The 12,091-nt window shown below is 53.7% G+C and overlaps 3 protein-coding genes across 3 annotated transcripts; 1 reads left to right on the forward strand and 2 right to left on the reverse strand.

The window, feature by feature from the left end:
- Nucleotides 1–271: 271 nt before the first annotated feature.
- On the reverse strand, nt 272–2,822 carry J4E86_003597 (uncharacterized protein; the record flags this gene model as incomplete). Its single annotated transcript, XM_051444150.1, has 2 exons — nt 272–572; nt 682–2,822. The coding sequence occupies 2 exons, from the start codon at nt 2,820–2,822 to the stop codon at nt 272–274; spliced, it is 2,442 nt and encodes an 813-aa protein (XP_051305645.1).
- A 297-nt stretch (nt 2,823–3,119) lies between these two features.
- Nucleotides 3,120–5,615, reverse strand: J4E86_003598 (uncharacterized protein; the record flags this gene model as incomplete). Its single annotated transcript, XM_051444151.1, has 1 exon — nt 3,120–5,615. The coding sequence occupies one exon, from the start codon at nt 5,613–5,615 to the stop codon at nt 3,120–3,122; it is 2,496 nt and encodes an 831-aa protein (XP_051305646.1).
- Nucleotides 5,616–10,883: 5,268 nt separating this feature from the next.
- J4E86_003599 (uncharacterized protein) lies at nt 10,884–12,071 on the forward strand (the record flags this gene model as incomplete). The annotated part of the gene is made up of 2 exons (XM_051444152.1): nt 10,884–11,333; nt 11,382–12,071. The coding sequence occupies 2 exons, from the start codon at nt 10,884–10,886 to the stop codon at nt 12,069–12,071; spliced, it is 1,140 nt and encodes a 379-aa protein (XP_051305647.1).
- Between the last annotated feature and the right edge of the window lie 20 nt (nt 12,072–12,091).

Consider the following 12,091-nt stretch of genomic DNA (forward strand, 5'->3'; position numbering starts at 1 on the left):
CCTTCATTCCGTCTCGATCACAAAAGCATCTTAAAGCCGAAGTTGAGGTATGCGACAAATTTCTTCTTATGCAATGATCAAGGATCAGTCGATAAACCGACATGACCCTTGCTACTCACACGCGATATCCAAGACACTATCATAATAATACAATCGTGGCGTATCCAACTCCTGTTTCAAACATGCGGCCCTAATAGACAAGACGCCTTCGCTGAATCAATGTGACAAAAGGAAAGTAATGAATGACCGTGACAAAAGCAATTCCTTGCCGTCACCTGCCCCCGGGCAAAATCTCGTCTTCAAACATGCTGTGGTCCCAGCCCTTCTCCTCCATAAGTTTGGCCGCCTCATCGCTAATCCAGTGGCTTTCCCTCATGGTGCTCCCAGCTTTGATAGTCTGGCTGGCACTGTAATTAACGGCCTGCGCCTCTTCGAAACCAAAGAATAAACTCCACATGGTGGCGGCAATCCAAGAAAAGAAGGACGATATTGGTACCCACCAGCCTTGAACAAAGGTCCGGTAGATGAGTGTGGGTATGACAAAGGGGAACTTGGGAGCCTTCATGTTGACGCTGAATGGATGGGGCGACGAGTAAGCATACATCGGCTGGCAGTACATCTCGCTGTGAGACTAGTCAGTGACGTTCCTGTACGCGAAACGGCAGAATAGATGCAACATACCAAGCAATCTCTTCACTTATCCACCAAGTGAAAAGGACTATCAAGAAGATACTCAAGCCTGTGAGGCCGCCCCACGCTCTCCCCCAACTGTTCGATGTCCGCCGCAGGGTCTTCAATCGTTGCTGCCAGAACAGACTTTTCCACCATCTCAACATGGAAAAGTGCTGGACATGGTCGTCTACCGCGCAAGGGCATGCACGACTCACGACTTTGACTTTTTCGCCATTCTCGCCCTCTTCTACGTGCTCGACTTGGTCTTCGACGCGCTTCATGCCGCGGCTTGCATCGCGAATGCTGGTCCGCGCTGCGCGAAGGCGGTCGTTCATGCGGTGGAGATGTAACAGCTCTTGCTGTCGCTGGCGCTCTGCCTCATTCCGAGGAGTCTCAGTCGGTAGCTGAAGGCCTTGAAGAGTGTCTTCGTCTATTTGGCTTTCACCTGACGGAGCGATGAGATCTTCGAGTGAGTTGATGGTCGAATCGCCGAAGTCGGCTGATGGCCGTCTGCCTTGAGATTTGGCTTCGTCTACGAGAGCCTGCAATGCAGACTTTGGAAGTTGAGGGCGAACAGGCTCTACGGGCATGGCTTCGGATGGCTCTTCGGCCTTCTCAGACGGTCTTTGCTTGCGCGGACTGCCTTTCTTGGGCGAAAGTGAACGCGATCTTGACGCCACGGCAGGTCTTTGTACTGTACGCGGGCCTGGTGTATCGACCCAAGCACCAGTCACCACTGGCGTCTTTGGGTTCAGGGCGGGTCGCTCTTTCGGCATTGGTGTAGCTTCCACCTGCTCGGTCCTTGCCGCAGCTTCCTTGGATTCAGTGTGCTCTTGCCGCACGGTCGAGGTCGCTGCTGCCGCATCAGGAACCTCGGCAGAGACAGGCGTCTCCTCCACAGAGGCGGGTTTGCTTTCAGATTGCGTAGTCTCGGTCAGCACAGTCTGCGGTGCGCTGTCGAGCGGTGCCGGGGGCGCAGATTCCGGTCTGGATGGTGCTGTCTGTCTCGGGCTTGGTGTATTGGAGACTCTCGCGAGCCGCCGCAACAGATCCTGCGAGTCTTCTCTTCGGTTCGGTATGCGTCTTGGAGGGACAGGCTGGGCCGTGGCGACTGCTTCGCGATCTACTGCAGCTATGTTCTCGGCACTCTTGTACATGGCAACTGGCGGATCTTCCATGCCGATGCCCGTGACCGGCTGCGCCTTCCCAATGGACTGCCACGAATGGGTCCGCGTGCGCAGTCTCCGCTTCGGCGAAGGAGCTGGCTGTGTCACCTGCTCTGTTATTCTCGCGCTGCTATCTACAGTGTCTACCGTCCGTATAGAAGACGTCCGCGGGCGCGATTGTTCGGGCGACCCTTGGCGCATTCTCTCCAGCCGGGCAGTGGCTGCCTGCTCCTTTACACTCTCCATCTCCCTCTGCCGTATATCGTCTAGCACAGTGTTGCGTGGTATGTAAGGCGTGGATGCTATCATAGAGGCTTCGTTGAGCTCGAACGTAAGGTCCCACTCTTGCGACTGGTCGTTGCGTGGTGTACCCTTGTGCGAGAGCGGGCTGTCTTCGACTGAGCGACGCGGCACGTTTGCATGTGCTTCATCGTAGTGGTCGTGTATTGTGTCATCGGCCGGCGCGGGTGTCTGCTGCTGCTCTTCCTCGTACGTGATGGTGCGCATCCAGTTCCGGTTGCTCCTGCTCTTCCTCCCCCATGTAGCTGGCGCATGTATCGCCGGGTCGCTCCTCGCGCTCCCGGTGCTGCTGGGCGGGCTCTCGAATTTGACATGGCCATCCGCCCCAGCTACCGCGTTGTTTCTCTCCAGGTTGTCCAGAGTCAGCCCGACGCGTGGGTGCGTGCGTGCCTTCCGGAAAGCCTGCGGTCTGCTGACCAGCGCCTGGTTCAGCCGCCGCTCGTCGCGCGCATTCTGAATCATGCGCTTCTCGAATTCGTCCTCGGCATCGTTTTCGAGATCGCTCAGCGCAGACCCGACGGAAGCTGCATCCTGCACGTCTTCCTGGGCGTATCTCTGCTCGTCCATCCCTGCGCTTCCATTGGCGCTGCGGGTGGTGGTCGGCCGCTGGAGGTGGGCGTAGCGGGTGTTGATAACGTTGGCCGACGGCGGGGGAAGAGCTTGGAGGGGCTGGCGCGTCGTCATTTCCGGGCAGCCGTCCTGTCGTGATGGTGCATAGTAGTCTGAGCTGCGCGGAAGCTGAATCTAGGCGTGGCTAAGTTATGTTGCGGCGGGATTGCAGCGGTAAGCGCATTGGCTTGTGCAGCTGTTGTCAACTCGACGCGTCCCGACTTTCACTAGGAACGTGCACCACGATCGCTGCAGGGATCTTATCGTCTATCTTGCCCAGGTGAGCATGCTTAGCCGACTCGACATAGTTATATTGTAGTCAACGCTCGTCATTAGGCATTATAACATTATGCTTCGTATCATCATGCAGCCCTACGGCTCCTGGTCGTCTATGGCTGCGCATCTCTTCTTCACCATCTCCAAATCAGTATTGCCCTGCTCGTCCCTCCATGCACGCAGTACCTCCTCACGCATCACCCTCCGTGGCGCTCGCTTGCCAGTAAACAGCTCGAACTGAGCAAATGCCTGCTCGGGGATAAAGTCTAGACCGTCCATGTACGTCCATAGCTTCTTTGGCGCGTCTCGCACTTGCTGCGACAGTGGTGTATTGAGCGTCTTGTATGCCGTCTCCATCACGACACCGCCAGTCGGACTCTCCATCCACTGTGGAGGTAGCGAAAATTGCGCTGCTGGGCCCCCATCTATTGGATCCGTAGGTATGCACGAAATGATGATAGTAGGCTCCCGGAGATGCTCCGGCCAGCATTCATCGCGCGATTTCAATATCGTCAAATTTGGCCGCATCTGCCGCATCTTCCGTGAGCTGACATGGTCCACTGAGCTCGAGGCGAGCCGCGAGAAGTGCTCTACGAGACTCTCGGCTCTCTTGTAAGTTCGGTTGAAAATGGCAATGTTCATTACACCCAATTGCAAGAGCGCGTAAACAGCTGCCCTCGCCATACCGCCAGCCCCAATAATGAGTCCGCACGTTGACGGCCGTACCGCGTTAGCTGGAGAAAGACCACGTCGTACGCAGGACCGGATCCCAATCCATTCGGTGTTGTCTCCATAAAGAGCTTGGACGGGCCCAGACTGGTTACGCTCATGGAAGAGTTCGAGGTCGCTTGGGATGCTGCCATCGTCCTTTCTCCGACGTACAGGTATGACTGTGTTGACAGCGCCAATCGCTCGGGCATGTTGACTCAGTGAGTCTACCAGCGCCATTACCTCCATCTTGAAGGGCTGTATGACAATGGACCCACCGAAGTTCGGCTTGCGTACAAGCTCCTGGAGACGGTTCACAGTCGGGCTCTCGATGCGACTGAAAATGTGTGGCATTCCGCAAGCATTGTACGCTGCATTGTGCATCGCTGGCGATACGCTGTATCCCAGGCGCACACCAATGATGTACATTTGCATGGGGTCGAATGTGAATGAATTGTAGAGGGCTTGTGTCACTTCTTTAGCAGTAAGCCAAGAATCGCGTGGGTACTGTGCTATTGACGCGGTATCGTCAGCCTCGTCCCTTTTCGAGGCCGCAACAACAGGCGTAAAATGTTGGTTGAAGCATACGGAGCGTCGACCAGCTCGTCCTGTATTATAACAAATCAAAGGGATCTGGGCATCCTGCGCTGCCATTCGACGACTAAAGCTGCGAACCGAAACATCGTCATCAATGGAATGAGCTGGCCGAGTAAATCGAACGACGGAGCACCCAACACGTACGGCCTTTTCGTACTGTGCCACCCAAGAATGATCCTCCCATGGCTTGTCGGCATGCAGATGGCCGATCATCTTGGTTGTACCGCGAGAGTTGATGACGTCCGCAAGCGCGCCAGGGTCCAGCGACAGGTCGATAGTCGCGTACTCAGGTACCAGGCGCAAACCATGATGTATGTATTCCAAATAGAGTGTTCGGCTGCCATCCGAGGTAGAAGTAGGCAGCACATGGTATATGATCGGTACCACTGTGCTTCTGCGTACTTTCGACACACAAGCGCTAACATCGTCCATGAGGGTGGCAATGGGACGTTGTTGACTCAAATCAAGGGTGATCTCAAAGGCGTCAGCGCCAACTTCTAGGCTTTGAACGTCGGCGTCTGGAGCAAGTATGTCTTGCAGCGATACCTGCACGGCACAAGTGTATTTCCGAAGCTCGGTTGCTACATCGGACAGCGGATAACCAGGTTCTAGTGGTGGAATGGACGCCCCAACCGACTCATCCGGAAGCTCGGGAGTCGTTATAAGCGACAAGTACTTGAGGAAGGTCCTCTGCGCCCTCTTCAGTGTGAGAAATGCTGGAGCCATGGTCTGGTCATCTGACGTGTCAACGTTCCCGGCTTTGGCTTCGGATATGTTATAAAACTCGTAATTAGAGCAGCGCCGCAGCATGGGTGCGGTAAAGGCGAACATGTCATTGAGTCTCTGCATGTCAGGCCGGCCCAGGTAGCTATGCAGGCTAGGAAGATCGCGCAGTACATGTACTACCGGATGTGTCCGACCAAAGTCTTGTATCAAGGTTTGCCCATTCCGCTCCAGAGAGACGCCATTGCAGACAAGTATCGCGTCGTGGTCATGCTCATGAAGAAGACTTCTTAGCAGTTCTTCTTGTCGCAAATTATAGTTGGCCGCACCGAATTGCTTGCGGTATTTGGCAGTAGAAAAGCCTGTCGTGTCTTGGAACATGTCATCAATATCGACAACGCGCCTCCGGCAAGCCATCGAGGCAATGACAGCTAGGGTGGACTTGCCAGTTCCTGGCATACCGAGAAGCACGATGGAGGCATCCTTCTTGAATGTGCGGCGGCGATAACTCGCAGGAGCGGCGGGGGTGGGGGCAGCGAGAGGAGTGGAGCGGGTACCGAACATTGCGGAGGCTGTCGCTGGTCAGTATGCGACCGATCAAGGTACGGGTTATTTTCCTACACATGTCGCCCACACTGAGCTTCCGCCTCTGACGGGATCCACCAGTCCTGGATGGAGCGGCCTCCCCTGAGATTGGCCTATTGTGCCGGCGGTAGAAGTCACTGGTGGCTCCATCGTCCTCGCCCAAGGACGCAAAGACGCGTTTCCCTACCACCACAGAAGCCATAGTCGAGACCTCAGGATGCGCAAGACTTATTTCAGGTACCCCTTGGCCCCCAGATCCGGTATCTGGTATTCGGGAAGTGTGTTGTAGTTCCGGTAATCCCAGGGACAAAAGGTGAGGTGCGCCGTATACTGCTGAGCCGGGTGTGTTTGCGACCTCTATGTATATGCATGGTAAGGCCGTAAACACACAAAGAACCCCAGTCAGCCTGGAGAGTATGGGAAGAGGTTGTAAGAGGGACAACGATTACATTTACGCGACGCCATGTCGCGATGGTGGTTGGGTATTGGCGCAAGCTACTTGTGTGCGAGGAGCGCTCGTACATTGCAAGTTCCGGATAAGCTATCTTCCCCCTCTTTTGCGCCTTCCCGACTTCGCCTGGACACGCGACAACTTTGCACTCCCTTAACGTGCCTTGAGGGCGTACGAAAAAAACTATCCGCGCGCCAATTATTACTCACGCATGATAGATCCCCGGCCTTGCAGCTGATGAGCTCCGCGGCGCAGGTGGACAGTTCAAACGGTGGGTTGGCGGCGCCTGCCACCGAGCTTTGCCGCGTTTACTCATAATACCGCAGAAAACAAATCCGCGAACCATGCGAAGACGTCATTGGCAATTTTGTCACCCGAGATTAGTTTCGGTACCTGCTCACTTGCTGTCCTTTCGTCCGAATAAGGCTCATGCCTGCCCAAGCCCAGGCAAAGCGCCGTTCCGCACCCCAGCCGGAGGAGAAGCCTGCCAAACGAACCCGAGTATCACGAGCATGTGACCAGTGCCGTGTCGCCCGTGAGAAGTGCGACGGAGTACAGCCAACGTGCTCCACTTGCTCAGGAACGTCAAGAGAATGCTCGTACACTGCAAATCCCAAGAAAAGAGGTATCCAACCTGGCTACATTCGCACTCTTGAGCTAGCACTTGCCTATTTGTTCCAGCGAGACTCTGAAAATGAGACAGCTCTCCATGAGAAGCTGGCGCAAGAAGGAGCATCTTCACTACTATTGGGTCGTGGTGACTCGAAAGAGGCAAACAAGCTGCACAGACGATGGCGGAAAGCGAAATTTTACACCGAAGTGGATAAGCTACTATCTGGAGGAGAACCTTCGCGTCATGAGCAATCGACTGGAATTTCACCTCATACCAGTGATGACGATTCCGGAGCAGATGAGTCTGTAGCTGCACATGCTAGTCTTACCCAGGATCGCAGCGCCTACCTACAGGAGCATGTCGAGCATGCAAATCTCGATCAGCTTATGGCAGCGTCATCTGAACCAATATTGGGAGACAGCTGGAAGCTTATAGAGGTCTACTTCACCAACGTACAATCCTGGCTTCCAATCTGCGAGAAGCATGACATCTTGAAGACTGCCTACGACCTCCCTGTTCAGGGCATTCCAAGTGTATCTGGTCAGCCTGGATCTGGCTTGTTCGCTGAACTATGGAGCGTGCTGGCGGTGGGATCACTTTACGGAACAGCCATGACGTGTAATCCGTTGGACTCTTCATCAGTAAAGCCCAGGAAACTATACGAGCACGCCAAGTCGCTCGTACCCAGTGAACTGGATCGCTTCGACATTGGCCACATCAAAGCCCTTCTTAATTTGGTTGTCTTTAACATGTTGCGAATACATACTGGAGATGCCTGGTTGCTTGTTGGATCTGCCTCAAGGGTCCTGGAAAGTGTAGACCAGGTGACGCTGATGAGTAATCCCAGAGGCAAGCATGTTTATTTTGGTTGCTTTCTGCTCGATAGCATGCTAGCACTTCAACTCAAACGGCGTCCGCATTTCCGAAGAAGCGACTTCGTGCACCTTGGAACCATTAATGAAGACGGTCTGGAAGAGTGGCAACCATGGTCTGGCTTTCAGGATCCCTCACACGCAGGAAGGCGAGCCCCGTTACTCTCTCTCAGCATTTTCAACAGTCTTGTCGACCTTGTCGACGTACTCATTAGCATCGAAGATACAACAACACAGTATCTTTACAAAGATGCGGTCGAGCATCTCGAAAGATGGAGAGCGCTGATGCCTATGAAATTAGCTCACATATGTTCCGACAATACTTTCGCGACCTTGACACCACCGGTCGTCTTACTGTTAACGACGTATCATTGCGCCTCTTTCGCATGCACTCCGTCTGACAGAAGCCTCCACCGGCTGTTGGATGTGCTAGACCATTGCTTCGAACATGCTTCCTCTCAATGCCTACCACCAGCAATCCGGTGTCTGACAGACGTTGTCAATAGGCATGCAGCTCGCATTGTCCTGCATGACGTATACCACATGCGGCTACAAAGACTGCAGGAAAAGGTCATAGCCTATTTTGACGTGCCGAATCATTTGCAAGTGCCGGAGAGCTCGGTCATGCCTTTCAGACAGCATATAAACGAGGCCCATATGGTAACTCCGGATCCAGGACAATCGATGTGTTCAAACACACGTCCTATAGCTCAGCCGGTGGCAGTCCCTCAACATACGCTGCATCCGGGCTCTACTCCGTCTCAATTCGATCCTCGCTGCCCAGAGCCTACCAGCGATCTGGAGAGCTTTTTCGACGAATTGGCGTCACTGGATAGCACAACTAGGTCGAATTCCCAACCACAATTTTTGCAAAACCTTGGCTTCGGTCCAGAAGCGAGCATGGCCGACTTGTTCAGCGAATACACACCCATGCAGTCTTCGAATTTCATCCCTCGCGAAGACACCACGCCGACACATCTGGATCAATATAACTTCTACGATGCCAGCTGAACTCAGCTGTCCAGTTGCACTGTCAGACTGCCATAAAATTCAGTCTTCCGCCCTCGATCTCGTCTTGTCTTCCACCACTCGATGTCGAACATATATAATATGTAGCGGCATTCATCCGATCTCTGGACTGTATCCCGCAGATGGACGTGGAAGTAAGATTTACTCTTTGAAGTCCCTGTACCCGAAGTACTCTTCCAAGGAAATATCACTGTATTCCATATGCCCCGGGCTAGTATGACGAAGCGATTAATGGAGACAACCTTCACGGCCTTTCTGAACTCTGTTATCGCCATGACGCTTGGAAGAACGAAGATGCGTTGTGGTATCCAACGACAGCACCGTATAGGATGTCTTCCGGCCTATGGGTTTACTCAAAGGCGAGAATACGAGATTGCCCTCGGGCTGGCTGCCGCTGAGTAGGAGACGTTCCTGCATTTCGGATTTGCGAAGGGGTTGTTCGGAGGAGGCTCAATGTGCAATGCTCAGGCCACCGACGAGGCTGCACAGCCAAGCAGTGGAATTTTGAAACAAGAGGCTATGGACCACTTAGTCCTCCAACCGACCGAACTTTGAAACAAGCTGCTGACAATAATTGGCATGGATATAATTGTCATCTGGGTGATTCCAGATAGACGAGTTTCTCGACATCTCCTTGGTACATCAGAGCGAGGCGCAGCGCGAACGGAGCAATGCCCTACTCGAGTATAAGTCGATACGGCGCATAACAACGAAATAGGAGGACATGTCGCATCGTGTAATGCAGCCGCAAATTTGCGCTCAACTGCAATTCTAGCTAGAAATGCTAAGAGTCGCCTTGTCCTGAAGTAAGACTTGCCGGCAGCACAGTCCACGATGCCTAGGAAAAGTGGTACGGAGGTCCGCGCCGTCAGCTTATGCGAGCTAACCTACCACTCCTCTCAGATCAGGGTCCTGACTATACAAACTTGTATGGGTACCTGAATCCACCGCTAGGGCTCGATGTTCAGGGAAAATCGACAGGGGTCTGTATAGACGAGTACGGAGTCGCTTGGAAAACGAGACGACATTGGTGTGAGATGCGTCCTGGTAGCGCGTAGCAGTCTTCTTATTCATGATCTTCGGTTAAAATGCATACTCCGGGCTTGGAGGACGGTGCAGGGTCATCGGTGAAAAATTGCCGTGATGTTCTTTGTTGTTGTAGCATACGGGGTAATGTCGGTTTGATTAGAAATGGATTTGTATTACTTAGAAAGACGGTTAAGGGAGAGATTTCGAGATCGATGTCGTCATGCATTGTTGCTTGAATCTTGGTGATACCTTGGAGTGATGCTTGGCTATGACATTCACGGTTGCGCGGGAGGTTTATTTCATACTGTCGACGCGTATTGCTTGTAAAAGCATGCGACTGTGCCACCAGCACCGGCTCCGGCCTGTTAACCAGTGGTGGGTTGAGAAAATAACAAACAAGGCTGTGTGAAGAGACGCGCAATGGTTCCTTAGCCACATGGCGTGTCCGCCCGATCTGCTGTAGGAATGTTCGATGCTTGCATCGTATGCCCAAGAAACGGAGTTAGGTACGCGCCCCAGACCTTCGAGACGAGCTCGATTGGGTCATGGTGTCGTCTGCCAAGCTACTGGTGCATGCTTACCCCACACTTTCCGGATCGAGCGGCGCGTGCTTGTTGCACTTCACCTCAGCCCAGCGTCCTGGGTCTAGAAACAACGCGGACTCTCTCAATCGATTTCTGACAGCCAGTCTATCAGACTTGACCAGGAAGTTGCAAGCACTACTGTAAAAGAGCGGCCGCTATAGGTACCGTTGTTGGCGGAAAACCTCCAAAGAGCAAGAGCTGGTAGAGAATGAATACACACGGGTGATCAACAGCCTCAATGTCGCTATTACATGCCACCCAAGTGCATGCGGAGAACGCTAGCCGCTTGTTGGTCGCATCTATGTACGGCTTCAGCTGTGTCATAGCTCCACTTGTGCGATGACTTGGCAAACTCTTTCCCGTTGTCACTGGGCAACATCGCGAGCTACAAGCTTCGCCCTGGAAGGCCGTGCTACGAAAGGAGGCCTTATTGGCCAGCATGGGGTGCGGAAAGAACTGGCCGGTGGCGTTTGTTCGAAATGTGCTTGGAAGAGCAAATGCCAACCTTGCTGAGGCCCGGCGGAACAATTGGTCTGTGGCTATGTGCATGGGTGGCATAGTACTTATTGTCCAGCTTCCCCTCTTGTTGTGTACCATCTGGACAATCATCCACCTCCTACTACCTCCTCTCGTGATATCGTAGTATCATCAGGTCGGCCTGTCATCAACATGCTCAAGCAACTCTCCGTCCTCGCCCTTGCGGGCTTCGCACTTGCTCAGAACGAGACTGTCCCTGATCTCGCTGCCGCCTTGAACTCCACCGACGAGCTTTCCACCCTCCAGTCGGTCATTCCCGCAGGTGTACTTGAGTCTTTGGCTGGTCTCACCAACATCACCATTCTCGCACCCTCCAACAGTGCTTTCGGAAAGATTGACAATGAGACACTTTCCAGTCTCACTTCCAACGAGGGCCTCCTCACCGCCCTGCTACAGTACCACGTGCTCAACGGTACATTCAGGTCGACCGACATCACCAACACCAGCACCTTCGTTCCTACAGCGTTGACCAACCCAATGTTCACCAATGTCACTGGAGGTCAGGTTGTCGAGGCAATTGCCATGGATGACAGCGTGATGTTCTACAGTGGTCTGCTCGCCAACTCAACTGTTACAACAGCCGTATGTGCTCTTCCCTTATTTTTTCTCTTGTTTAGCTAACAAACGCAGGATGTTAGCTTCACTGGTGGTGTGATCCACATCATCGACAGTGTCCTCACTCTACCTGAGAACACTGCCGACACCCTTTCTGCCGCCGACCTTGTTGCCCTCCGCGGGGCCATCAACGCGACCGACTTGTTTGACACCGTCAACAACACCCCGAACATCACCATCTTCGCACCCAACAACGAGGCTTTCCAGAACATTGGCTCTGCTCTCGGTAACCTAAGCACTGAGGACGCTGCCAGCATCCTTACCTACCACGTCATCGCCGGCACCATTGGCTACTCCTCTACCCTCGAGAACGGTACCAACCTCACCACTGCCAACGGCGAGCAACTTACTATCACTATTGGTGATGGCGGTATCTTCGTGAACAACGCTCGTGTCGTCGCTTCTGATATCCTCATTGCCAACGGTGTTGTCCACGTCATCGACGAGGTCCTCAACCCCTCCAACGCGACCATTGCCGACCCTACCTCTGACGAGGGAGAGCCAGCATTTGAGGGCGCAACTCCTGTCTCTGATGTTCCCTTCACCAGTGGCCAGCCCACTCCCACCACCAGCATCGGCGAAGACGCTAGCGATGCTGCTGACCCCACCAGCACGCCTTCCAACACTGACAACGCTGCCCCCAGGCAGACTGGTGCCATTGGCATGAGCGCGCTGCTCGGCGCTGCTGCCGTTTACTTCTTGTAAGCGTATACAGTTTCGCAAAT

The sequence above is a fragment of the Alternaria arbusti genome, assembly GCF_024043155.1.
Source record: "Alternaria arbusti strain BMP 1465 chromosome Unknown scaffold_3, whole genome shotgun sequence".
NCBI classification, from domain to species: Eukaryota; Fungi; Ascomycota; class Dothideomycetes; order Pleosporales; family Pleosporaceae; genus Alternaria; species Alternaria arbusti.